The sequence below is a fragment of the Aspergillus multicolor genome, assembly GCF_047715735.1.
Source record: "Aspergillus multicolor strain CBS 133.54 unplaced genomic scaffold BDW74scaffold_5, whole genome shotgun sequence".
Taxonomy (NCBI): Eukaryota; Fungi; Ascomycota; class Eurotiomycetes; order Eurotiales; family Aspergillaceae; genus Aspergillus; species Aspergillus multicolor.
Genome location: NW_027395956.1, coordinates 283,995 through 308,843, shown reverse-complemented (window position 1 = coordinate 308,843; position 24,849 = coordinate 283,995). Strand labels below are relative to the sequence as shown.

The following is a 24,849-nucleotide window of genomic DNA, read 5'->3' as shown; positions in this document are numbered from 1 at the left end:
AGGGGACGTTCATAGAGCTTTGGTTGCGCCCGAAGGTCTCACGCAGTGAACGATCATGGCTAAGCACCTTCGTGTCTTAGAATTAATAAGACACTATGTGAGGCCGGCCCAGATCCCATACCCCTTACCTCGGGCCCCTTCCGTTGCTATACGGCGATTCTAGCATCTGTTGGACAGGCAGAGGCAGGCATTAGCCTGGAGGCAATACCCAACACATGGCTGCTCCTGTGCATCAATGCGCATGCATGTAACGTCAGATGTATATGTATACAATAATAGAACTCTCTCAAGAATAAGATCAGTTCTCCGGCGTTGATCAGCCCATATAGTAAGCGGGGCAGATACGGAGTAGGATGACCCAACAACCAGAGTGTCGGCTCAGCCAAAGCGATATTTCCCGGTAACTCAATGTATCAGGAGTCACTAGGGAACAGGATTATTTTTGGATAGACAATTGTGTCATTTGTATGTCCAGTCAAGGTCGCTGAGGCCCCTGGAATGCGGTTTCTGTTGCGGTGAAAGGCGACTAGGCCGCATTGGGCGGGGATAAACATCTCGGTCGGCGTGGTGTTTTTGGCGGCAAAATAGTTAGTTCCACGCTTCGTTCTCGTCATAAAATCTTCATCTTGACCACCTGACTATTGCCTTTGGCTCTTCCGTCTTATCCCAAGATCTCACGGGTGGCCTCATCTCAACCGGACCTTTGCTATCGGCTGGCTGGTGCCACCATGCTTGCAGATCTTCCAGGAGTGTCGCAATGCCATAGCAAGCCGCCCTTTTGTCTGCCCCTCGAATCTAGCAGCAATGACCTACGATAAACAGAGCAATGGCCACCTCGCCAAACCATTCACCCCAACCCTCAGCGCTGCATTTAGCAGAGCGAACAACAAATCTCCCCTGACTCCGAAACTCGCCAACCCGTCGACAGTCCGTGCTCCCAAACGGCTCGCTCCTTCAGATCATCCCGCAACGACCCCCGCGAGACAGGGTCCCGAACCCTCCTACCTCAATGCGAACGTCACACCGCGATCTGGCTCGCGAAATAGCAGACGCGATGGACCTATACTCTCCGCTGGAAACACACCCCTGCACTCTCCGCAAGCCTTCGTTCAGGCATCTTCAGCGAACGGGCCGACCCCCAGAGCTTACCGCACTGAACGCAGTCCAGCTCGAACTGGCGGGAGACTCGAACTCCCACGGACTGCAAGAGCAAAGACCTTGACCGCTGATTTAAACACCGCCTCTCGTCCTCACTCCACTGAGTTCTCGGCTGCGTCTCCTATGTTCTTCCATGCTAGTGATGCACGTTCGGTATCGAGCTCCTCCGATGCGGATACCCGGTCAAGAGTGTCGGTGAAGTCATCTACACCTGCTACATTTATATACGCGAATGGACAAGAGGAAAATCAACCTCCGGCCGAGGAAAGTTCTAGACGGCGATCGTCAGGAATGTCCCGGCCTGCGGTCGTGACTCGACCTACGGCTTCACCTCGAATCAAATCCCCCCAACTCAATGCTTCATCTCCTCGACTCTCAGATGGTATCTCTTCCATCGGCGTACCGTACCTTGACGACTCGCCTGAGATACGTTCGCCCATTCATAGTCCCCCGTTGAGTACGGTTCGACCTGTGCCGGTAATAAGTCATACCAAATCCTCAAGCCTCGATACTGCGCGGGGTACTCCTATTCGAGAGACCTACGGAGAAATCCTACGCCCGAGTCCTGTAATAGTCTCTACTTTGGACTCGCAGGTCGAACCAAATAATGCTCCAGACGCTGTTCCCGCACTCCGGCCGCGCATCTTCAGCAATGGATCTGCGAAGTCTGTCGATAGTCACAATGACGGATTACAAAGTCCTGTCAAGTCGGAACATGGAGGAAACAGTGGGCCGGTTCTTAGCGCGCGGGTTGAGCGCAAGATCCTAGATCTGGAGATTAGCAATTCGTCTCTTCTGGCCATCAACCGGACACTTGAACGCGAGATGCGAAAGCAGAATGCGGAGCTGCGAAGATTTCGGCGACTTAGTCGCTCTGGTCGTCTTTCTGTGGCTCCATCTCGGTCTGTTTCCGGTACTTTGTCAATACCAAGCGAGATTGATGAAAGTGAAAGTGAAGCCTCCTCCAACCACTCGCAAGAGATGCCATCTGAGTCAAGCGACGAAGAGTCTATGTTGGATGAAAGCTCATTAGGACCAGACTCGATAACCGAAGAAGATGCGAAACACAAAAACAAGGATGAGAAACGATTTCTCATCGACCTGGCAAAGCACCAGGAACTTCTATCGGACAGCCAGAAAATGAATCAGAGCCTCAAAAGATGTCTCGGATGGACAGAGGAGCTAATCAAAGAAGCACAAAAAGCACTCCAGTACAACGTGCATGTAAATGATATCAAACTGGGCGGACGGGTCCTCAGCCCCGATGAGTACGGTGACGGAGAATCCCGCCGGGGACTCCTAGCTGCCGTCTCGCCCGAAGCCGAATTTCCTCCTATGGATCCTCCTGGCGAGGACTCGCCATCGACATGATTATATGCCTCTTGTTTTTCACATTTCGTTTGTTAGCGATACCCTATACAGCAATATCCGCCGCGCTCAAGCGCTGCGCTTTCAAGAACCGCATTTCTCAAATCGTCCGTCTCAAGCTATCTTACCCATATACGCTGCAACGGCCCCTCGTCATGACGGGAAATTCTATATTGGAGTTTTGTACTTATCACTATGCTGGCGCATTTCCGCATCCCTTTCCCATTCTTTAACTTCTTTTTGATACTGTGACTCATACAAGCGATAGATCTATGCGGCTGACTAGCTGTCTCTGGCCTTTGCGAGATACCCTATGTGCAATAATGAATAATACAAGACGCATATCTTTGCCCTACAGCTACGGCGCACATTCGTTTTTGAGTGTAATTCAAATGGTCTCCAGATTGATTCTTCTGCTGCAGAACCTGGAATCAAAGAAGCAGAAATGCTTCAATACAATCACAAATGCGTGAAAACATGATCAAAAATGCTCTCTTCCATCAGATCTAAGAAGTAACGTACGCACTCCAAAACGCCGGGGTATAATGCTCCAAACCCTCACTCTACCTTCTAAGTCTTCTATGTTCTAATTCTCCCCTTCCCTATCCTACCGGACTGACTCTTCCCCAGAAAACAATCCCATCATTCATCAGCTTGACGCTGGGCAACCGGCCGAATCGACTGCCGCATCTTATCGCGAACCTCGTCGAGCAGCATGGCCAGAAGCTTATCTGCCATTTCATTCTTCAGCCTCGTCCGGCGGGCTTCCTTGGATTCCGTCTCTGGTTCATTCGATTTCGATGCTGAGGATCCGATGTCGACCCATCCGTCTCCGTCCTTGCCCTTGCTCTGAGTCTGGGCCCGCCGTGGGTTCCGTGGCCGCCGTCGAATCTTGGACCTATAAGTTCTAGGCCCGGATAAAGATGCCCTGCTACTATCTGGAGAAGCAGCGGGGAGCGAGAGCGGAGTAGTCGTTATGATGTCGTAGTGCTCCTTGTGCTCTGGGTCCGAGGTGATCAGGCGGATCCCGGCGTCAGTATCCGTGTTTTCCTTCTCCAGCTTGATCCAGTCCTCTGCTTCGTCGATTGGACTTGCCGGCGCGGGCGTGAAGTATCTCTCCTCTTGTGCGTCGTCGTCTTCTTTGGGAGCTGGTGTCTCGGTTGACTCGGTGGTCTTGGTTGTAGTAGGCGGGTTAGGGCTAGCATTGCCCGACCCGTCCAAATGTGGGATGTAGGAGCGAATGGGCAGCGCGATGTGATGCTGTGGTATGCGTCAATATTGATGTATCTGCCTAGGCGCGACATGCTGTGTGGTTTGTAGTCTGTCTGGGCCAAGGTAAATTTGTGTGATGGTGGTTATTGGTTATGACTTGATAGGGGTCGTGGTGTAGATGGTATGATAGGTGGATTCCCTTGTGGACGCAGTGAACTAAGAGGCAGACGAGTAAGTTAGTACGCAGAGTCTTCTGGGCTTGGGATGGTGGATTGATGTACACTGGATGTACTTAAGTACTTAAGGTCTCTCGCTCGCTGTTAAAGATAGATAGGTCTGCGGATGGATGAATACGAGATGAAGAGATCGAGGACTCATCGTGGGTTTTTATGCCAGAGCACTAGTACTGACTCAACATCGGTTTTGATATTTGCATTGTAGTACGTGTCTGTCCTTCATCAAGATGGTAATACGATCGAAAGGGATGGCCGTGGTTTCCTAGTATGACGCCCTTTGGTAAGGAAAGCATGGTTGCTGGGGAAAACATGGTTGTTCGTGTCTGGAGCTGAGTTCCGGCTACCATGATGACTCCACGTTGCCTGCAAAGGCGTTGGGAGCAGGTCAACCGTTGTGATTCACGAACTGGGTCTGTCTCTGTCTACTTGGGGGTGGGCCCTGCATGTGGGCGATGGAGGGAGAAGTTAGATCGGCCCTCAGATAGATAATCTGCGCTTGAACAAACCAGCTATTGGATATCTGATGACTCGATCTAGGATGCGCATCACCTCAAATCAATGATAAAATACCTGGGTTGTGAGAGCGGAGTGGAGATGGACTGCGGTATCGATATATATCCTTTCTATAGATACAGAAAACGTCCCAGCATCATGAAGGTCTGATTCAATGTACCGAATAACAGCACGCTCTAGGAGAGATTAACAATTCGCTACGACGAAAAATACATCTGCCATATTTATCCAAAGCGCAGGGGGAATAATCGAGCGGAAGAAGTATGTGAGAGGGGTGGAAAGAAGGGAACGGCAAGCGACTACGCCTCAGCCTTCGGGCTGGAGGCTGGCTCCGGCTCTGAGTGGCCGTGCTTCTTCTTCTTCTTCTTTTCGTCCTTGGCCTTCTTTGCGGTGGCATCCGTCATGAGTTGCTCGAACGCCATGTAGTCTCCTTCATCGTCTGGGTCACGCTCGGCCTGGGAAGAATCAGTATACTGTTTGGCTACATAGGAGATTGTGGAACTGGCGTACCTTGGAATAGATGTTACCGGCAATGATCATGGCATGAGCCCGCTCGATGCGCTTCTCCAGCTTGATCTTCTTGTCGCCCAATACCTTATCGCAGACGTCGCGAAGGACGCTCTGGATCTCAAGCTTACTGCCACGCCAGGCGGCCGCGAGGAGCTTTCCAGTCACCTTCACGGAGTACTCTGCTCGCATCTCGTCGGTCCAGTTCTCGCCGCCCTTCTCCTCGAGTTTAGCCATTTCTTCCATAGTCAACTGCGCGTCAATAACAGTCGAAATGGTGGTCCAGGCTTCCTTTGCGAGGGTGCCCTTGTCCTTGAGTCGGGAGAAGAAGCCGGAGATACCGAGGAATTTTTGAGACTTAAGGAAGGAAGTGGCCTTTGAAACGTAGGTAGCACCGATGGCGTGGAGAATCTCAATACCGAAGGACTGGATCTTCAGATTTTCCACCTCAAGTTTGATCTTCTCTTCGAAAGCACGGGTCACGTCGGTACCCTTGTCGGTCTCTGTCCATACGCTAATCTTGTCAATGAGTTTTGTCGCCAGCATTTCGACTCGCTCCTCGCGCGCCTTCTGTCGCTCGAGCTCGAAAGCTTGAAGCTTCTCAGCCTGCTCGCGAGTAAGACCGCCCTTCTTCTTTTCCTTCTTCCGAAGTTCGCGCTCCTCCTCTGATACACCGGCCGCCTGCATGCGAATATCTTCATCTGACTTGTCGGTAATAGCGTGCTGGCCCAGACGAGGGCGGGGGGTGCTAGTACCGGACGGAGCGGGAGACGGTGAGGCTGCTCCTGCGCTTGAGCCCGCAGCCGGAGCGGGACCCCCGGTGGCACCTGCAGCGGCGGTTTCGCCTGCAGGTTTGCCCTCCTGCTCATTGATATTCAGCTTCTCCTCCGTCTGTGCAGCTAAGTCTTCTTCAGCCTCCTCCGTTGTGATTTCCATCCGAGTCGTAAGGTCCTGCAGCAAGGATATCTCGCCGATAAGGTCGTAGAATGCGTCTCCACCAAAGATCATACCGAAGAACTCGTTCGGATCCTCTGCTTATTATTAGCGGGGCTCGTAGATCATGATAGTCCGGACTCCGAGAACGCACCGAAACCCTGGTCTGGGACAGCCCCTTCCTTGCCGTGTGTATCATAACGCTTGCGAAGTTCGGCATCGCTGAGGACTTGATAGGCTTCTCCGATCTGGTAACGAATATATGGTTAGTATCATCCGGAGGATTGGGCCGTCAAGAGCGTACCGCTTGGAATCGCTCGTGCGCAGTCTCATCGCCGGGGTTCTTGTCTGCCAAGCAAGTTAGACAGGGGATAACGCCATTTATTAGCCATAGGTCGCACCAGGGTGAGTGACGACGGCAAGCTTCCGGTATGCCTTCTTGATTTCAAGCTCCGTGGCAGTGGGCGGCACGCCGAGAGCGTCGTAGTAGCTGGTATCAACAACCATTTTGAGATGCGGGCAAGACCGCCAAGTTGAGTTCCGGCTGATTCCTGAAAGTGCTAGTGGAATGGAGAGTCAAATCAAGAGACTAGAGCAGTGAGATGAGGTCTTCTGCTGCAACTAGGGAGAAATCCTGCTTGAAAAGCCGAACTATTGTATGCGTGAGTTATTATTTTTTTCTGCCTGGTGAGGCTTCCGAAGGCCCTTTCGTCATGGCGGGGAGACGAGGAGAGAGGAGCGGTAAGCGGCGTCACGCTCTGTTATAGATTACGGCTAGCACTGCTACAATATGGCAGAGGGGCCCGTGTCAGAGGTATTGCCGTGTTCCGGTCGCCGAGATGATCCGCCTCTCCAGACCAGGCTAAAATTGGGGCTTAGTGCATCCATCAAATTTCTCTTCCACCACTCAAATCCGGACCTCCTTTCCCCTTCTCACTCCCTCTTCTCCTGATATACCTGTCCTTTGCCCTTCTGCCTCCCCCTCGGCCTCTCCCGGAGATTCCTACCTTTCCGTCTCACTTTCTTTTTCGCCTGCGCTCTCATCACACCCTGACCCTCTTCGTCGCAGGCCCTTTCTCTATTCCCTTCCAATTGGCTTAGAGAGTTTATGTACATTACTTTTCTACTGTGGACTAATACGCCAATTTGCTGCTAATATTGCTTTATTGCTTTTTCCCGGTGTTTCTCAACTGCGCCGCATTCTTATTACCATCTTCCCTCCGTACAGCTCCTGTTCCTTCACATTCTCATTCGCGTGTAATTTATCCCAGCTAAACACCATGGGCTTTGGCAACTACATTTATCTCGCTTTTCACCCTTCAGAGCTGAGATCTATTGTGCAATGGTTTGTGCTGCCTCCTTTCACGTGTTTGGGCGCAATGGCTAACAAGCGCTTTTGGGGATGGTTAGGAAAGTCTGGCATAACCCCGTTCACGAACGCGATGAGAAGAACGAGACAGAGACACAGAAAGCTTGCTTCAAGTTCCTGGACCTGACGAGTCGGAGTTTCAGTGCCGTGATCAAGGAGCTACACCCCGAACTGCTGCTGCCGGTCTGTGTTTTCTACCTTACACTTCGTGGGCTGGATACGATTGAGGACGATACATCGATTCCCCTTGAGACCAAGGAACCTCTGCTCCGCAACTTCAAAGACTTGTTAGAACAAGATGGTTGGACCTTTAATGGGAACCGCCCGGAGGAGAAAGACCGTGAGCTGCTGGTTCAGTTTCACAACGTCATCACTGAGTTCAAGAACATGAAGCCCGCCTACCAAGTCATCATCAAGGATATCACAGATAAGATGGGCAACGGCATGGCCGATTACGCACGCAAAGCTGCATTTGAGGATGCTAGTGTGAAGACCGTTGAGGAGTACGACCTTTACTGCTACTACGTCGCCGGTCTGGTTGGAGAAGGACTGACTCGTCTGTTCGTTGAGGCGGAATTCGGCAACCCAGCATTGTTGAAGCGTACCCGCCTTCACAAGTCTATGGGACTCTTCCTGCAGAAGACCAACATCATTCGTGATATCCGTGAAGATGAGGACGACGGTCGACGATTCTGGCCTAAATCCATCTGGTCCAAGCATGTCGACAACTTTGAAGATCTCTTCAAGCCTCAACATCGAGAGGCGGCCTTGAACTGCAACTCGGAGATGGTCCTGAACGCACTGGAACATGTCGAGGACTGTCTTTTTTACCTTGCCGGTCTCCGTGAGCAGAGTGTGTTCAACTTCTGCGCTATTCCTCAGGCCATGGCCATTGCGACATTGGAGCTTTGCTTCCGCAACTACACCATGTTTGAACGCAACATTAAGATCACTAAGGGAGATGCCTGTCAGCTCATGACAGAATCAACACAAAATCTGAGGGTTCTCTGCGACGTTTTCCGGCGATACGTGCGGAAGATTCACAAGAAGAACACCCCCAAAGATCCCAACTTCCTCAAGATTAGCATCGTCTGTGGCAAGGTATGTACTTTCGTCTTCCTTATTGAGATGTTGCTAACTAGTGTAGATCGAGAAATTTATCGAGAACATTTTCCCATCACAAGATGCTGAGGTGGCCAAGCGCCGCGTGGCAGGCACCTTGTCGGAGGCTGAGGCTGAGAAGGCTCGTCAGGACGCGGAGACACGGAAGGATGTTATGTTCATGATGGCTCTTATGGGTGTCATTGCTTTAATAGTCACCGCCGTCATGGTACGTGGTTCCGCCATAGCTTTGCAACAGAACACTAACTCTCCCAGATTGCGACCGCATGGGCTCTTGGAGCTCGTTTTGACCTCGCTTGGCAAGAGATCAAATCGGGCAACTTCAGTCCGAAGAAGTCAATACCGCACGGCGAGCTTTAATCATCCTCACGAACCGATACTAATTCTAATATACCCCTTCCCTGGCGGCACGACACCATGCCTTATGATACGTATGCAGATATACTATTCTAATATCACTTATCTACCGTCCCCGCTCCCCCGCCGCCAACCTCTATCCAACAACCTGCGAAACTAGCACGGATGTCAAATTGCAATCCAGCCTTTCTATGACTGTGGTTGTGCCGAAGAAGTGCTGATATCGAGTGGATTTATCCGACCAGTGAGTACTAGATTTATGTCCTGCGGTCGGCAACGGCTGAGATGGCATACGTCCATTGAAGATCTGGAATATATCGTATACTCATTTAACTTCGTATGAATATATTTATCAATATAATTTTAATCTACCTTCATGCCCTGCGACCTGACGCCTAATATCTCTTTCCATATCTGATTACCAAGGATTATAAATCTCCCGGTTCTTACAGGCTCGTCAAGCACGGGGTTTCAACTCTATCCGCTTTACTTTCTGCATCTTTCAACAGACCTCTATCCACGTCTATGATTGACCGAATCACCCAGGAATAACATCCTTGACAGAACATCAATGGACAGAAATAACGAACCAGAATCCCCTCCACATATGGAATCGCTCTCCCCAGCCGACGCCGACTACCGGATCTACAATCGTCTCGCAGAGCAAATGGAACATATCGTACATCTACCGGCTCGCAAAAACAATCTGAATACAAATCAGTGCTAACAGACAACCCAGCACAACGGCTTCCGCAACACCTGGAACGAACTTAAAGCCGCCTGCGCCCCTTCTCTACCCTCATTTCCATCCTCATCACCAACATCAACCCAACAAGCAGCCCAAAACCAAGACGAAGAAGACGACACTTCAGACTACGACCTAATCCTCCTGGGCCTCTCCTTCTGCTCCAGCCTCTCAAATCACCACGCCATCGAAGAGCGGCACATCTTCCCACAGCTCGCAACGCGCATGCCCGAGTTCGCCGCTGGCGCCGAACTCACGGCCCAACATGAGATTATCCACGATGGCCTTGTGCGGCTGCGTTCTTACCTTAAGGGCTGCGAGCGCTGGCTTGAGGGCGAGGGGCAGGGGTATGGGTGGGGTCTTGATAGGGGCTTGCTTAGGGGGTTTCTGGAGGGGAAGGAGGGGGAGTTTGAGAGGGTGCTTTGGGGGCATTTGGAGAGGGAGGTGGAGTTGTTGCGCCCGGAGAGTCTGGAGAGGTATTTTGAAGTTGAGGAGATTAGGAGGTTTGTTTTGTAGTCATAGGTTGGAGGTGCCTTTTTGAGATTGGAGATGAGGGCTTGGGCCCTGGGCTCGAAGGTCAGAGTTGGAAGGGGACTAGGAGAGATGGATATGATTGCGAGTCAGGTTGTTGAATAGTTGGTCTAGTCAATCTAGTGTACGGAGTTCCTACTCTGCTCTAGTAGCGAGCTGCGATGGCTCGCTTCTATGCGTTGACCACAGCCACTCGCATTTTCCTACTTAGTCAAGCTGAAGGGCATATGATAGATTAGCGAACGGAGTTGTTGATACCCCTGTTGGGCATCATAGACGCTCGGCTAAGCCAAGCAAGTACGCCAGGTCTTTAATACATCCAAGCGACTTCGTACGTTATGGAAAGGCAATTTGTCGTTGACAAAGCCTTAGGAATAAAGGCCTGCTTTCAGCCATTGAATATCGTGAGAGTAGATACTCCAGATGTCATCACACAGACAATACGCCAAGGCAAGTAAGGTGGACTAGCGAGGAATGGTAGCCCTAGACAGGAATGTACTCTGGACACCCCCTCATTCCAGTCAACTTGTCCGTCGTTTCTAAACGCCGAGGCAGTGATAGATGACAGTGATGATGTTGTTTGTTGACTTCGATGTAGGGCCTGCGGCTTGCGAGCTCCATACATATGCAATGGTTTGAATGCGATATTGTTGATGGTGTTCGAGCGACAACCGCTCCGCTGAGTAGTAGGCACCGAATCTACTCCAGGATCTGCTCCAGGGTATACAAGGTTGGGTTTCTTGACACTCGAGCCTACATTCGGTAGTGAACGGCGTCGAACAATCTCTATGCTATCAGGCAACCTTGCGCGATGCTCATCGACTAGGTAGTTATGACGCGGTAGCAATGCCCTTAATTTACGTCTGATGTTGACGGTCTGTCAGTTAGGGTTCGGCAGCATTCCTCAGGGTGACTGGCCAGCGGTCTAGCCTGCTGAAACCGATTCCAAATGCTCGAAATAAATCAAGGCGGCTCCGCGCAGCGCGCACCCAGAGTAGTGAGTAAGGGGCAGATTGACGATCTGTTGACTAACAAGCAGCAATCAGGTTGGGTTGGTAGAGGTCGAACCGACCTGCTGCCTGCATCAAAACATGCCTGTCAAGCTTCAAGCTTCAGCATTATTGACTCTCGGGAATTTATGTCAACGGTGAACGATCGGACTATCGATTGTCAGCTTCAGGGGTGTTCGCATTTCAATTCCCCTATCGTTCATGAGCTTAATCTAAGCTACCTTCTTCATTCGGTTTGGCGGGTGGGGTGTTCCAGGAAATTAGCAATTTGTATGGAGCAAAGGGAACCGCTGCTAAACCTCAACGAGTAAAGGGTATACAGTGCCGAATTTCGAACTATGAGAAGCTTTGACGCAACTATTGAAAAACTTGGTTCCGGTTGAGAAGCTATGGCCATGAAAGACCCGTAATTAAAGTGTTTCAGGGCAGGTTGACGAGATCCGGAAAACCCGGCCACGCGCTGTATCCCTTTACGGAGTGCATTATTTTCCGCATGCGATCGTCATCGGCGATGGAGTATGGAGGGGAGGGGATGGCTAGTAGAATGCTTTAAGATCGCGCAGACGCACTGCGATGATACGGCGTAGTTTGTTGTCCTCCTCTTTTCCTCTTTCTTCCATTCTGTCGTGGTCCGTTTCGTCCAGTCTCGCCTAAACGTCACTTGTCCTACATTCATGCTTCAGCAATAGTCATTTCGCCAAAATGAAGTTCGACCTTACTTCAACCATCCTAACCACTACCACCCTCTTCGGCGGTGCGCTCTCCCTCCCTCAAACATCCAACCTTGCCTCTCGCATCGAAGCCCGCTCGCTAAACCGACAATCGCATCCTCTCACTCGTGAAGATGGCGGGCACTCCGGAGCTCAGACAGGTTTCCGAATGGCCAACACAGCTGCTGTGGCGTATAGCAACAACTGGGCCGGCGTTGTCCGCGAAAACGCACCTCCAGGAGGCCCCTACACAGCCGTCAGCGCGACATTCACTATACCAAAACCCACAGCAGCGCCCAACACGGCAGGAATGCAAGCCGGCTCCGCATGGGTAGGAATCGACGGCGACACATACAGCGGCGCAATCCTGCAGACGGGTGTTGATTTTTACATCGAGAACGGACAAGTTTACAACGATGCTTGGTTTGAGTGGTTCCCCGACTACGCATACGACTTCAACCTAGCTGTCAACACGGGCGATGTGATTGTAGCCAAGGTCGAGGCATTCGCGCCGAGCGAGGGAGTGGCTATCATTGAGAATAAGAGCACCGGCCAGACGGCAACGCAAACGCTTAGCGCGCCTAAAGCTGACGCGACGCTCAAGGGAGTGAATGCGGGCTGGATCGTTGAGGACTTCCAGTCTGGTGACGCGATTGTCGCCCTGGCGGACTTTGAGAAGGTCACGTTTACAGGGTGTGAGGCGAAAGCACAAAATGGGGACTCGCTGGGGCTTGATGGTGCGACGATTATTGAACTCAAGCAGAATGATAAGGTGCTCACGCAGGTGACGGTCAAGGAAGGTAGTGAGGTGACTGTTGAGAGCAAGCTGTGAAGTTGTTTTTGTTTATACCATTGCGTTGTCATATAGTTTGCATTTTCGGATTGGCGTTGGCGTTATGTCTTGTGGGTTCTCTTGATGAATTCGAGAAGTACGTCGAGCGACGAGCAAATAGCAGTTCAGTGTCCATGAGCAACCAATGTCTTCGATAACAAGCGGCTGAACTCAGGTCCTGGCTGTGCTTGGCAGTCATCTTGAGAGACCGCATTGGCTGTACCGTCGTCTAGCATATGTTGTGAGAAGTCTGCCGAGTTCCATTACCACATCGCTGTTAGCGCGCTGAAAGCCAGCATCACTTCGAATCAACGAGGACGGCGTCTGCTTGTTTCTCGGTAGATGCGTATGGCCCAATCGGGCAGACGTTTGCTTTAACCTGGGAAGACAGCAAATTAATCGCACGAACAGTCAATGGTATTCAATCAGTAACATACAGCTCATGGTTTCAGCATCCTGAGATCTCTCAAGTCCTGCTCGAATAAAGACAGCCGTCGGTGTTTTCTTGGTCAGAACTCACCAAGGTCAACCATTGGGCACATTTATCAAGCAAGGCAACGAGATTCTTTGCGAAGAAGACCAAGCCGTGCGTGGTATATGGCAACCAACACACGTCATCAAGTAAGGATGACCTTGGTATCCAATCAGACTGCTCGATTTCCGAGGCAAGCCACTCGGATCAGGATCAGGATCGATCAACGGCTGCGGGAAACAAATCCGTTCCTGTTTTTGGCCCTGTGGTGCATGGAAACTATATCAACGGGGAAGCAATTCCACTGCACCTCGATGCGAGCCGTGCAAGGGACTTTTGAGATTCAAATTCGACATGGGTCTAGACTAGGAGCTTGCTGTCTTCATGCCCAAGATGATGAGCTAGGCTGGGGCTGCATCTGCATCAATAATGACGCACATTATAGCAGTATAGAATCAACGACTGCTTGCAGGTTGACATTCGTTTTGAAGTTGACGGCCGTTGGGATCGATTATAAGGCTCAAGCAAACTTGAGCCTACGTGGCGGACTGTGATGCGGCTGTCAGTTCGTCAGCTTGGGTGTCAGGCAATGCAAGGCGGAAGGAGCCCAAACTGATATCAACATAACGGTCAATATTGCGTCGGCTTCTATCATGACGAGCATGATGCGAGGGTATTGAAGGATCGATGCAGGTGATAGAATAGAGGATGAAGCTGAGAGAGCCCGAGCTGGAGGTGTTTCCAGCTGCCCACCCGATTTGGGTTAGCGCCTTCTGGAAGGGTGGTCTTGCTGCTGGTGCGTCGTGCGTCATCAACTTTTCAGACCATGCAAGTTTGCAAAAGGCTGCTGGGAAGCTTGGAGGCTCCATGCTCTGTTTGCTGGCCAGTCTAGATTGCTATGACCCCTGATCCAGTCGGATTCGTCCCAATACTGTCCGCTCGAAATCTAAACAGGGAGATAAATCGAAGAGTTTCAATATCGGACTGTTGATTATCTGATAAACTCCCTCAGAACTGGATACTCAATCATATCTGCAGCGAATAGTGAATGCAGAATATGTCAAAAGATTCTGAGGAGAATATTGAGTATGAAGCTGAAGGGCGAAATGTAGCTGGCCAAAGTCAATAGTGCATTGTAGAGGAAGGAGCCAACCGTTCGGTTGCATTACTGTATACAATCCGCTTTTCTGCCAGCTACTGTCCTTTAAGTCTTTCATTATCTTGCATCTTTCTATCAGCTCAAAGAAAAGAGACTGGATACAATTACAGCAACAGGAGACACTGGTGGGCCGTGAGCTTATCGATAAGCTCCACCTTTCCCCTCCTTCTCTTTCTCCTTCCCAGGTTCCACAGAACAAAAGGTCAACAAGAACTGATCTCTCATCAAGATGAAGATCCTCCTCCTTGACGGCGGCCTCGGAACGACCCTCGAGTCTCACCCTTTCAACATTACTTTCTCTTCCGAAACGCCTCTTTGGTCTTCGCACCTCCTGATCTCCTCGCCCTCCACCCTCCAACTCGCTCACCGTGCCTTCCTCGATGCCGGAGCAGACATTCTGCTAACAGCAACCTATCAATCCAGCATTGAAGGTTTCGCAAAGACGAACGCAAGTCACACGATCAGCGATGCGGAATGGTACATGCGATCTGCCATTCCGCTCGTCCGAGGCGTGATTGCTGAATCTGCGGGGCAACGTCCACAGCCGTGCCGCGTTGCGCTGTCACTTGGCCCCTACGGTGCGACCATGACCCCTGTTGCGGCAGAATACACGGGGGCTTACCCAGCCGATATGGACCGGGAGGAAGCATTGAGACAATGGCATACCCGACGACTACGTGTGTTTGCTGATGATCGTGAATCGTGGGACCAGCTCGACTATGTTGCTTTTGAGACCCTCGTGAGGACAGACGAAGTTTGTGCTGTGCGTGGAGCAATGGCGGAGGTTTGCGTGGGACATGATTTGCAAAACAAGCGAAGGCCTTGGTGGGTATGCGGTGTCTTTCCTGCGGAGGAAGTGGATGAAACAGAGGTCAGACAATGGGTTAATGCGGCGGTTGGACAGCGCCCTGATGGGCTGCCGCTGCCACGACCATGGGGTATCGGCTTGAACTGCACGCGGATCGAGAACGTCGCAAGGATTGTTTCGATCATGCGGGACGAGTTGCATCGCTTGCTGGTCAGGGAAGATGGCTTCGCGGATGAGTGGGACCTGCCTTCGGGTAAACCTTGGCTGGTTTTGTATCCGGATGGCACGAAGGGCGAAAAGTATGACCCTGTCACCAAGACATGGGTCGCCCGCGGAACGTTTGTGCAATTCTCGTGGGCTGAGAGCTTCTGGGACGTGGTACAGAAGCAGTCAGAGGGAGACTGGGAGGGAATCATCGTCGGAGGGTGCTGTCGCGCCGGACCGGCTGATATCGCAGCATTGCGCCGGAGAATCGGGGGTAATTGAGCTTCCATCAGATGACGCCGATCGAGCAAGATTTGCACCTTTGCTACCCTTCCTCTCACAGCACGGTCCACTCGGTACGTGCCGGCTCAGGTCGTCTGATGTTGTGGCCGACCGAGGTCCAACATATCAATTGTCCGAATGCACGGGTTTGAGCAGCCGGAATAGATCGTAGCGCGCTCGTCGACATTTAGCCATCCCATCAGATTTGACCAGTGATACTTGGCAATGCCAATGCATGGCCGAACAATGGATACGAGCACCAACCCAAGGTCATGCTCCTTCTGAAAATGAATAATCGCCGTCCCGGTTATAGAGCTGAAGATAAGAAGGCCGATGTGAAGTTGCCATGCGAATTTAGGGTGACCCGTCATAGTGGTGTCTGGATGATCAGCAGCGATTCCCAACCTCTCGCATGCGGCGCAGGCAGCTATCCTCGTTACGGCAAGAGGTAGGATACTCACAAATACACGATATCCGCCATAAGGCGAGCCGTTCCTACGGGTCAGCCGCAGGAATGCAACTTGCGCTCCTCGCACTGATAATCGAGGTTTTTCCAGTCCATGCCCAGTGATCTGCGCTCTATACCCTGTAGTGCCGGGGTCATATGAACCATCCACGATCTCAATACCCCAAAGGGAAAACGGAGAGCGCCGACAGGGACTGAGCATAGAGTTCGATTCCGCAAAAACACCCCCCGAACCCTCCAATCCCCATGAGCTTGCCCGTGCGTTAGCCTGGCACTAAAGTGACTAAACGAACTAGAGAGCGTGTTCCGGCCCAACAGAACAAGGCGATGGAGCATGCACAATAGGATTATGGATCGAGTTCCGTCTCCGCGATATGCGAGTCAAATTGCCTACATGGCATTAAACTCAAGTCAGCCAACCGAGGCTCCTGCGCTGGCTCCAGACCACCCCTGTCCTCATGTACGTGTGAGAACCCAACTGCCAGGGCGGGACAGGGCGGGCTGAGCGCACGGCCGATTTCCTTTTCCATCCTTTTACGACGGCTGAGTATTTTCCTGGGGGCCAATGATCTGTCGGCGCGATCCCAGTAGATTGGATCGTATCTTATAGCGCTCCTCTCGCCTTGGAATTGGAGACGCTGAGCTGTGAGCTGCGTCTTGCTGACTCTATCTGCGTCAAGCGGTGAGGCCAGACTGCCAGCCCTGCCTGAATCAGAAGACAAACAAGAGGGATTTAAATAAAAAGCAAAAAGCTATTCAGGGAAGCAGCCAGCGAAGCTCGATCGTTTGCTTGATCCTGAGCAGGCGTAGTTTGGTCCTTGTATTTGTTTGTCCACGCGGAGGGGGCGTCAGTGGAATTTATATATACCTGCCGATAGATCACATTGACTCGGCGGTCAGACTTAATTTATTTAATAAGCCTTGTATCATCCCCAGAAGGCCAGACTTGTCAGAAATGGAGAATATTCCAACTCCAATGGACTGCCTCGCCTTTCAAAGAGGACCCCCCTCGCCCCCAGCGGACCCCGACTCAGATCCACCACGCAAACACAAACACAAACACAACCACAACCACAACCACAACCGCAGCCGCAAACCTATGACCTTGACAGCAACTGCGCCGATGCAGGACGACATTCCTTCTCCAAATCCATCTCTCTCTCCTTCGTCAGACCTCTCCCTCTCAACATCCTCACTCGACCATGATGACCACGACCACGACCTCTCCGAAACCGACCTTGACGTCGACGTCGACATCGACACAGACAAAGAAACCCTCACCAAGCTCCACGAAAAACTAGCACACATCAACAACCTCTACACCTTCGGAGAGCCTCTCTTCCCACGCTCACTCCTTGCATCCATAGATGCACAGATTGATAAGGCGAACGCCAACGCCAACGCAAAGGACCGCGAAGCAAACACCAACGGCGAAAGCAAAGAGAACGAAGAAACCGCAAACGAACGCAAGGAGGTAACAATTCCTGACCTCGACGGCACTCCGCACACCTACAGCCTGCGCGTGCCCACTTGGTGCGCGGACTTCGCCTCAACCTACCGGATCGGGTACAGCAGCATCCAGAACCTCACCTGCATCCACCCGAGCTTCCCGGAGGTGAGTCTGCGCGATTCCTCGCCCGTTAGTATCTGCTATACGTCGTGTCCGGAGAATGCGCACCGCTTTAGCGGGGTGCAGGTTGCGCAGATTTTTGAGGAGAGTGTGGTGAAGTGGGAAGTGTCGGCGACGTGCGGGGATTTGAAGGAGAGTTTGAGAGGCTTGGTGGAGGGGGGGAAGTTGAGCAGGAGGATCAGGAAGATCGTCTGCTTTGGGCTGGGCAGCTTGAGTGCGCATTTGGGGTTAGTCGGGGATGAGTATGAGTTTTGTGTTGGGAGGGCGCATGCGCAGCATGCGGCTGTGCGGACGATGGTGCAGGTTCTCAGGGAGGCGATGGGTATGCGTCCGTGGAAGAGTGAGGAGAGCAGCGGCGAGAAAGGCAGCGCGAATCGAAACGGAAACGGTAACGGACACGGGCAAGGCAGGGATCCCTTGGCTATGGACGACGACAAGGAGACAGAAATTAAGTGCTACGCGCAAGATCCGGCCTACAACGAGACCGACCAGGCCCTGCTCCGCAGCATTGGGATTGAGCCCCTCGATGACCCGAAGGGCTTCCTTGCGATCGATGAAGAAACGGTCGTGCTCAGTGTCAGTCCCAATATACCCGTTAAACAGATCGTCGCCGATGTGCAGTGGCCCGGGGCCATGCTATGGAATACGGTTTGTCCGGAAGAGAGAGATGGCAAGTGGGAGAAGAAGGTGCGCGATGGGCAGGAGTTTTGGGTTGTGTATGTTTACCCTTTTCCTCCCTATTTTTCTCCATCTTGGGAAGACTTACTGGTGCTTGGGAGAATGCTCTGAGCTAATGGGCATGCTAGACCGTTTACGACAGATCCAGATTCGCAGCGGGTGAGGGACATGGTAAAGCACTATTCGAGTGTGCCGGTGCAGGACTCGAATGAGTACTTCGGAGACTTGACTATCTATGTTCGGTGATGGGCGCTGAGATATCAGAGGAAAGGAAAGGGAAGGGTCTTGTATGGTATGCTTGATGTTCTTTGCATGTTCGTTCTTCGCAAGTCTGGGCGGGTGTTTGACTTGATTCATGATGCTACTAGTATGCTAGAGGTTCAGGTGGGCGACGGGTAATTGTATTCAAAGACTCAAAACGCAATGCACTTAATAATTCATCTACCGGAGTCTGCAATACATCAGTCATTCTTCCTAATCGTCAATGCTACTGCCATTGCCGTCTCGTTGCAGTGGCTGATTGTGACTTCGATATTAGTGATTCCCTTTGCCGTCGCAACTTCTTGGGCGTGTCCGTGAAGCTGACCCGTTAGCTGAAATCCTACCAGAAGGAACGGAGAGTACAAACATTGACTTTAGGGATACCTTCTTCACTGAGGATCTTAATTTAATCCATCGCAGCCCCGGCGCCAGCAGATGCGGTCTGCAAACTCTTGAAGACAGCCTCTTTGGCGGCCCAACGACCAGCAAACGAGGCACAGGGATCGGCTGCATGTAGGCAGTACTCGCGCTCTGTCGGTGTAAAGTTCCTGTCGATGAAGACGGGATTGTCGATGTTGATATTGGCAAGCTCTTCGACGTCGACTCCAACCGAGGAAGCTGGGGATAAATGGTTGAGCGTGCTCAGCATAGCATGCAACGTTCCTTCAACCGACACGGACGGGGAAAAGGCTTCTGGTGTGGTACCTTCCTCAGATGCATGCGATATCTGGCCATCAACAACGCGGCTGGTGGGGTCTAGGAAGTCCCGCATCGCGTCCGGTTCATTCCAGGGGGGACGAGTCTTGACCTGCACGAGGTTATTCTTGATCATCCGGGAGACAAACGTGGGTGTCGCCGAGCGCTGCCGGTTCGTGGTCCGTGTGCAGTAATCTTCATACTGCGATTTGGAGAGCGAAGCGAAGAGATACCGCGGTGCAACCATGATATTGATGGCGCCTTTCTGCCCAAAGCCGAACGATGTGAGCAGGGTTGCTTTGACTTCTGGCACTCTCAGAGATTCCATGGAGTAAACGAGGTGCTCAAACTGACGTAGTTGGCTGTCAATGTTATCTGCGTTGCGATTACCTGGGACAATCCTCTCTTGCATCATTTGCAGACATCCGTTGAGCTGCCAGGCCCCTGTGCCGGCTTTCGGATGACCAGTTAGCGACTTTTGGCAAACTGCAAACAGCGGGTTTCCCTTTTGACGTCCGAGATGGCTCATCTGAATGTTGATGACATCTCCTTCGTTGATCTCGTTGGCTTTTGTTGAGGTTCCGTGCATGGAGACGACTTTGATATCGTCGATGGTCAGCCCCCAGGTTGCCAGGCTGGCTCTCATTGGAGATATCGAAGGATAGGTGAGACGGATGTTGTTCGACCACTGGTTTTGGGTGTCACGTATTCGACGACCGGCGGCGTTGCGCATTCCTGGTAGCTCCTGCCCTGGGACTGTGGCCGGTTTGTTATAGAGGTTGTTGATTTCCGCAACCTCTGCGTCAAAAGCCGCACGTCTAAGACTCAAGTCTAGTAGAGGCGACTCTCGAGCCGCACTGGTCTCACAAGCGGCCGTCAGGATACCTTTGCCCGGTGATGGAATAGAGCGGCCGATTTGATTGCTGGCCATATGGGTGTAGGCAACAACTCCGTAGATAGGCAAGCCCATCTCAATCGCAAGTGCCGCGCTCATTAGTATTTGCACACCATAACCTGCCGATTTAGCGAACCTACTGCGTGAACTAGCAGTTGGTCGAGAGATATCAGCTTGTGTCCGACCATTCGATAGCTCCTCAGTGCTGTTGGCCGTGGCTTTGATGTTTGCAAACTGGAATGCTGGCTCCTCGCCGTAGTCGTCGCAGCCACCAACAACTGCGACCTTGCACTTTCCAGTCTGTATGGCCTCGCAGCCAATATCTAGAGACTCGATAGCTGTAGCGCACGCGCCAACTGGTGTCTTGAGAGGACCGGTAGCCGACAGAAGAAGCATATTCACCCAGGCACCCATCGTATTGACGAAATGTTCCAGGATGATATCTCCTCTCATCTGGCGGTGCAGGAAGGGGTTACGGTACATGCTTTGGATGACTTTCATCGGACCGCCTCCAGAGCCTAGGCAGTTCGCTAGTTCGGAGACATGGATGTGCTTGTATATCTCATAGGGATCCTTGATCCCAGCAGATAGGAATGCCTCGGAAACGCAGCAAAGCGCATATAAAGTTGTCACATCCACCTGCTCTATAATGTCGTCAGGAATTCCGTACCGAGCAGGATCCCAGCCCTCAGGTATTCTCCCTGCAACAACCTGATCGAAAGGGACCGCCTAGGGAATCATTATAACTGCGCCTTTCCTAATGTGCACCCGGCTGTTATCCGTGTCTGGAATTGGTTGTAGGGTGACGCGGTCGCCGTGGCGTAGTTTGAAAGCCTCAGCTGTCGACTTTGAAGTCTCAAAAGGAGCCAAAACTTCTTCTACCGCTACCTCGTGCAGAAGCTCTTTGCGAGATGGATCGTAGCTGTCAAGCTTAGTCGATTTGATCAGGCGCACTCCGGCATGAGCCATGATGTGTCTACGGTACTTTTCCGGTACCTGGTCGTCTTCAATAGGAGCTTGGGTGTCTGCGTCCACCCAACCCACGTAAGGCTCGCCTTTGATCTGGCCGTCAACGTGATTGATGAGGCCCATGATCCAAGCCATTTCAATATAACCTTCAAGACTGAAATCTCCTTGTTGCTCCATCTCCCAGCGCGTGCGAGCGTTACCCCAGGGACCTAGTATTGAGTAGCCCACGATTACTGGGACGCGAGTAAGATCGATCACCCCTTCCAGGTTCGGATGGTTTCTTTCCAAGTCGCTAAGTTGCGGAAATGGCAAGCCTAGCCTGGCTTGTCTGCTCTCTGGGAAGAGTGCTTCGACCTGGACGTTCATGACGCACCGTAGGGCTCGCTCGCGAGCATCCTCCTCGGCTATAGCGACCTGCAAAGTTTGTTTTTGGGATATCCTCTCCCGAGCGGCTGCTATCTCCTTCTTGACATTCCACATCGAGCTCAGGCCACCTGTCAAATCAGCGTAAACTGGTGCATCCTGGGCCAAAGCAGTTAGAGCAGGAGTCATCAGCGCGAGGATGTTGAAAGCCATTTCTTTCTGGGTAAAAGTAAGGACACCCAACTTTTCTACCTCGGCCACGATGTTCGATGACTGCATGATTGCTGTGCCCCTTGTCCACCCGATAACTGCCCCGCATATTGTCAAGTACTTTGACCAGCTTTCTGAGAATAATCGATTGAACAGAGCTTTTAGTCCAACCTTGAATTCGGAATATTGCCCGTCTCCACCGAACGTCCCCTCGTTGCAGGACATGGGCAGAATGATCATCGTTGGCCTGGTTTTGATGCACAGCCGTTCTTTTTCTCGAGGTATAAAGCCGACAAGGCGTAGCATGTTCACGAGCATGGCTCTTAGCGCCAGCTCATGCCGACCCCCCAAAGCATCCGGCTCCCCAGCTTGCGGAATAGCAGCGAATGGAAGGACGTAGTCTAAGTCGCCCATCGTCGGAGAGTTGGGACCATATATGTACTTGACAAGGCTCTCACAGTCTTGTTTGCTAGCTTGATTGAACGGTAAAACAGTCAGAGACGACCCCTTTGCGCCGTACCGGCGGTACATCTTCTGGTAGAACCCTGAGCCCTGCGCCAGTGGTCTGCTCGTTGTGACAATAATACGAGCACCACCGCTCAACAACCCTTGAATGACGCTCACCGCAATGGAGCTGGGGCCGGCGCCCGTAACCAAGACTGCTTTGTCGGCAAACGTAAGGCCGGTCGTAACACCATCGTCGAGCATGGCGTGATACAGACTACTAGCCCTCGGGTCATACCTCCACTCTTCCTCATCACTCCGCGTCTTGATATGAATAAACGGGGCTGTAATGGTGTCGGTAGCGCATGATGAGGTGCACGCTATGACTTCAGGATAATGCCCAATTTGGCGCGGAAGCTCCTGATATTCGAGGTGAGCTGTATGTGTTATGATAGCTCGAGGCCCCATTGAAGGTATATTGTGGCTGAAGAAGGGTTCGATGGAGAGTGCCTGGGTGCCCAAAGAAATAATTTCGTCCAAGATCAGTTGAATTCTGTTCGAATGGGCACCAGGAGAAAGTCGCAGATCAGCCATTCGCGCACAAGCAATATCCGAACAGCTTGTGTCCCATCTGTTCAATAAACCCTGCAGGCGATTTTCCATGTCCGGGGGACAGCCATCCGAAGCGCCGTCGCAAATCTCGTTTAGCAGGCGGATCAACTCCTCGCGAGACCAGTTCCACCAAGAGTCATATTCGCAAGCTTGTTTGATATTGAACATCGGTTTAATGCCATTGATAAGCTCTTCGTCCAGCTCTGAATTCAAGATATTCAACTTCCCTTTCAGATCAGATATGCGAGCTTTCGACACTGCGAGTGAGATTTCCGAAACGCGGAGACCAACGTCGAGGTAGTTCGCTAAGGAGTTGTAGTGTGCCCTGTGGAGTTCGGAGTTTCGCTGCTTGAGCTCGTTGAGATCAGCTACATCTAAGAGGTTTGAAGAAGAAGATCCATGGTCTTTCAAGACATGACTTGTCGGTATCAGAGATATGTCCTGAAATGAGGCATACTTCTGCACCAAATCATCGAGGTAAGCTCGTGCTTCGGCCGCATTTGCGAGACGGCTTGCAGGTTCAATAGTCGTTGCAAAACATAGGGGTATGCTGGCATGTGGCATTGTTAGTCCCCAGCAGGTGCTAAGATACTCATAAATATCGCCTTGATGAAATCCCGCAGGCATCTTGCTGGAAAGAAGCCTCGAGATGAGAGCAGACATCGCTTTGCCCGGCGTGCCGCTAAACTCCGGTTTCAATGCTTCTGCTAGAGAAGATAAAGACTTGTCCTCAACACCTTCTGGGACTCGGCCAAACTCCGCAACAAGATCGCCTGTCAACTCGTTCTGGAGTGTGGATTTACCTGTGCAATTAGTACTGCGTTGGCGAGATTCGAATTAATGACATACCACCAGATAGATTGCGAATAGTCTTCTCCAGTGGGATCTGATCAAATTGACGACGAAGCTTCTGAGCCGTCATGGCAAGAACGACATGACTGGCTTGTAAAGCAAGATCCGCACTGGGATTGGTACTCACGGAAAAGGTTCTCGGTAGTGCTGAAGGATGCTCCTGTAGACTCAGAGTGCTATTATTGTCCACCAGAGAATTGATAGGATGAAGAGCCGGTCCAAATATTGGTTTGCTCTGGTAGTCATACATGATTTCTCGTCGATTGTCGTGGTAAGAGAGAAACTCGCAGTTGGTCCTGTTTACCAACGGATGACAGTTTGATTCGATATTAGCAGACTTTTTCGCTATAGTAGAAAGTCCAAGACCCAATCTCGACAAATCTTTGGATGCTTGGCTTGCTCCGAAAGAGTTCTCGCTGGGTTTCAACCCTGTCTGGATTAGTCGGAAACAAAAGACGAGCGAAATGTACTCACCATCGCACTGGAGACGCCAATTGATATCTGGAGGATCAGAATCCCGCATTGAGCTGCCCCAAAATAGGAAACTCACGAGAGAAGTTCAATGAATAGTTTCAAGCCTAGCTCCTTCTCCCCCGGTCTTCGTTCTTCCGTGGGTGCGATACCCACGACTGTAGGACTAGTCATCTTGCGCTCGCCCGGGCTTATTGAGGATTCCTGTCGTCATGCGGAGGTAGGGTAGGGAACTTAGAAATGCAATACGCAGACTCTTCCATGGCCAAAGCGACGACCTTTTGGTTGTATGCCTCTGTATGAATGGGCGGACTCTTGACAAGCGACCTGGCGTTTCTGCATGACCGTTGACTCATCGTTCATAACGCGTCAGTTTCGGCATGGACATATTCCCGGTATATTCCCCGGTAGTATATAAGTTGTGCAGAGTAGCACCGCTTCCAAAATTTCTGAAGGCTCCAGACTTTCCTTCAACAGGGTATGTCAGTGAGTGGATGGAGGTCTAGGCAGCAGGTCGGGGGCCCCGGAAGATGTATTCGGACGGCTTCTTGTAGGCAACGGTTATTATCAGCTTGTCGTACGGGGCTAGGAATACTGAATCCTTACAATCATGCCAAGCAGGTCAGAAAGAGCCTGATGGAGGTATGAAAAAAATGCTGCAGAAAGAGACGGTTGGGTTGTGAAGGTAGTACTGAACCGCCGGTAAGCGTGATCAGCCCAAAAACTGGCGTTTGGCGATCGCTCCCCCTTATCTTTCTCGAAGTCTTTCTGGAG

At 51.6% G+C, this 24,849-nt stretch overlaps 10 protein-coding genes across 10 annotated transcripts; 6 read left to right on the top strand and 4 right to left on the bottom strand.

Moving 5' to 3' along the window:
- Positions 1-638: 638 nt before the first annotated feature.
- On the top strand, positions 639-3,013 carry BDW74DRAFT_147989 (uncharacterized protein). The gene has a single exon (XM_073723633.1). It carries the CDS (start codon positions 805-807, stop codon positions 2,527-2,529), a length of 1,725 nt encoding a protein of 574 aa, XP_073586428.1. The 5' UTR covers positions 639-804; the 3' UTR covers positions 2,530-3,013.
- A 155-nt stretch (positions 3,014-3,168) lies between these two features.
- BDW74DRAFT_175481 (uncharacterized protein) lies at positions 3,169-4,709 on the bottom strand (the record flags this gene model as incomplete). Its single annotated transcript, XM_073728334.1, has 2 exons — positions 3,169-3,786; positions 4,701-4,709. The coding sequence occupies 2 exons, from the start codon at positions 4,707-4,709 to the stop codon at positions 3,169-3,171; spliced, it is 627 nt and encodes a 208-aa protein (XP_073586427.1).
- BDW74DRAFT_147988 (DnaJ domain protein) lies at positions 4,508-6,621 on the bottom strand. The gene is made up of 5 exons (XM_073723632.1): positions 6,329-6,621; positions 6,232-6,275; positions 6,082-6,175; positions 4,998-6,025; positions 4,508-4,942 (listed from the first exon to the last, which is right to left on the bottom strand). The coding sequence occupies exons 1-5, from the start codon at positions 6,432-6,434 to the stop codon at positions 4,787-4,789; spliced, it is 1,428 nt and encodes a 475-aa protein (XP_073586426.1). The 5' UTR covers positions 6,435-6,621; the 3' UTR covers positions 4,508-4,786.
- A 224-nt stretch (positions 6,622-6,845) lies between these two features.
- On the top strand, positions 6,846-9,035 carry erg9 (bifunctional farnesyl-diphosphate farnesyltransferase/squalene synthase). The gene is made up of 4 exons (XM_073723631.1): positions 6,846-7,272; positions 7,338-8,397; positions 8,444-8,626; positions 8,674-9,035. The coding sequence occupies exons 1-4, from the start codon at positions 7,208-7,210 to the stop codon at positions 8,776-8,778; spliced, it is 1,413 nt and encodes a 470-aa protein (XP_073586425.1). The 5' UTR covers positions 6,846-7,207; the 3' UTR covers positions 8,779-9,035.
- A 311-nt stretch (positions 9,036-9,346) lies between these two features.
- On the top strand, positions 9,347-10,036 carry BDW74DRAFT_175478 (uncharacterized protein; the record flags this gene model as incomplete). The annotated part of the gene is made up of 2 exons (XM_073728333.1): positions 9,347-9,454; positions 9,515-10,036. The coding sequence occupies 2 exons, from the start codon at positions 9,347-9,349 to the stop codon at positions 10,034-10,036; spliced, it is 630 nt and encodes a 209-aa protein (XP_073586424.1).
- Positions 10,037-11,567: 1,531 nt separating this feature from the next.
- On the top strand, positions 11,568-12,617 carry BDW74DRAFT_111911 (A4/G1 family peptidase). The gene has a single exon (XM_073721805.1). The coding sequence runs from the start codon at positions 11,764-11,766 to the stop codon at positions 12,601-12,603; it is 840 nt and encodes a 279-aa protein (XP_073586423.1). The 5' UTR covers positions 11,568-11,763; the 3' UTR covers positions 12,604-12,617.
- Positions 12,618-13,765: 1,148 nt separating this feature from the next.
- Positions 13,766-15,571, top strand: BDW74DRAFT_111900 (homocysteine S-methyltransferase family protein). Its single transcript, XM_073721804.1, has one exon. The coding sequence runs from the start codon at positions 14,464-14,466 to the stop codon at positions 15,526-15,528; it is 1,065 nt and encodes a 354-aa protein (XP_073586422.1). The 5' UTR covers positions 13,766-14,463; the 3' UTR covers positions 15,529-15,571.
- Positions 15,572-16,465, bottom strand: BDW74DRAFT_111899 (uncharacterized protein). Its single transcript, XM_073721803.1, has one exon. The coding sequence runs from the start codon at positions 16,194-16,196 to the stop codon at positions 15,615-15,617; it is 582 nt and encodes a 193-aa protein (XP_073586421.1). The 5' UTR covers positions 16,197-16,465; the 3' UTR covers positions 15,572-15,614.
- Positions 16,466-17,003: 538 nt separating this feature from the next.
- BDW74DRAFT_147977 (SRR1 family protein) lies at positions 17,004-18,702 on the top strand. Its single transcript, XM_073723630.1, has 2 exons — positions 17,004-18,340; positions 18,431-18,702. The coding sequence occupies exons 1-2, from the start codon at positions 17,094-17,096 to the stop codon at positions 18,546-18,548; spliced, it is 1,365 nt and encodes a 454-aa protein (XP_073586420.1). The 5' UTR covers positions 17,004-17,093; the 3' UTR covers positions 18,549-18,702.
- Positions 18,703-18,763: 61 nt separating this feature from the next.
- On the bottom strand, positions 18,764-24,249 carry BDW74DRAFT_175474 (3-oxoacyl-synthase; the record flags this gene model as incomplete). The annotated part of the gene is made up of 6 exons (XM_073728332.1): positions 18,764-18,883; positions 18,948-18,955; positions 19,014-20,883; positions 20,923-23,555; positions 23,602-23,900; positions 24,155-24,249. 6 exons carry the CDS (start codon positions 24,247-24,249, stop codon positions 18,764-18,766), a joined length of 5,025 nt encoding a protein of 1,674 aa, XP_073586419.1.
- Between the last annotated feature and the right edge of the window lie 600 nt (positions 24,250-24,849).

Bases quoted from the DNA above. Each gene is read 5' to 3' on its own strand.
- BDW74DRAFT_147977 (XM_073723630.1), top strand. From the start codon at position 17,094: ATGACCTTGACAGCAACTGCGCCGATGCAGGACGACATTCCTTCTCCA. The intron at 18,341-18,430 runs GTATGTTTACCC...TGGGCATGCTAG, and splicing joins GGGCAGGAGTTTTGGGTTGT to ACCGTTTACGACAGATCCAG.
- BDW74DRAFT_147988 (XM_073723632.1), bottom strand. From the start codon at position 6,434: ATGGTTGTTGATACCAGCTACTACGACGCTCTCGGCGTGCCGCCCACT. The intron at 6,276-6,328 runs GTGCGACCTATG...CTTGCTTGGCAG, and splicing joins TGCCGTCGTCACTCACCCTG to ACAAGAACCCCGGCGATGAG. The intron at 6,026-6,081 runs GTGCGTTCTCGG...AATAATAAGCAG, and splicing joins TGTCCCAGACCAGGGTTTCG to AGGATCCGAACGAGTTCTTC.
- BDW74DRAFT_147989 (XM_073723633.1), top strand. From the start codon at position 805: ATGACCTACGATAAACAGAGCAATGGCCACCTCGCCAAACCATTCACC.
- BDW74DRAFT_111900 (XM_073721804.1), top strand. From the start codon at position 14,464: ATGAAGATCCTCCTCCTTGACGGCGGCCTCGGAACGACCCTCGAGTCT.
- erg9 (XM_073723631.1), top strand. From the start codon at position 7,208: ATGGGCTTTGGCAACTACATTTATCTCGCTTTTCACCCTTCAGAGCTG. The intron at 7,273-7,337 runs GTTTGTGCTGCC...GGGGATGGTTAG, and splicing joins CTGAGATCTATTGTGCAATG to GAAAGTCTGGCATAACCCCG. The intron at 8,398-8,443 runs GTATGTACTTTC...TAACTAGTGTAG, and splicing joins TTAGCATCGTCTGTGGCAAG to ATCGAGAAATTTATCGAGAA.
- BDW74DRAFT_111911 (XM_073721805.1), top strand. From the start codon at position 11,764: ATGAAGTTCGACCTTACTTCAACCATCCTAACCACTACCACCCTCTTC.
- BDW74DRAFT_111899 (XM_073721803.1), bottom strand. From the start codon at position 16,196: ATGCTCAGTCCCTGTCGGCGCTCTCCGTTTTCCCTTTGGGGTATTGAG.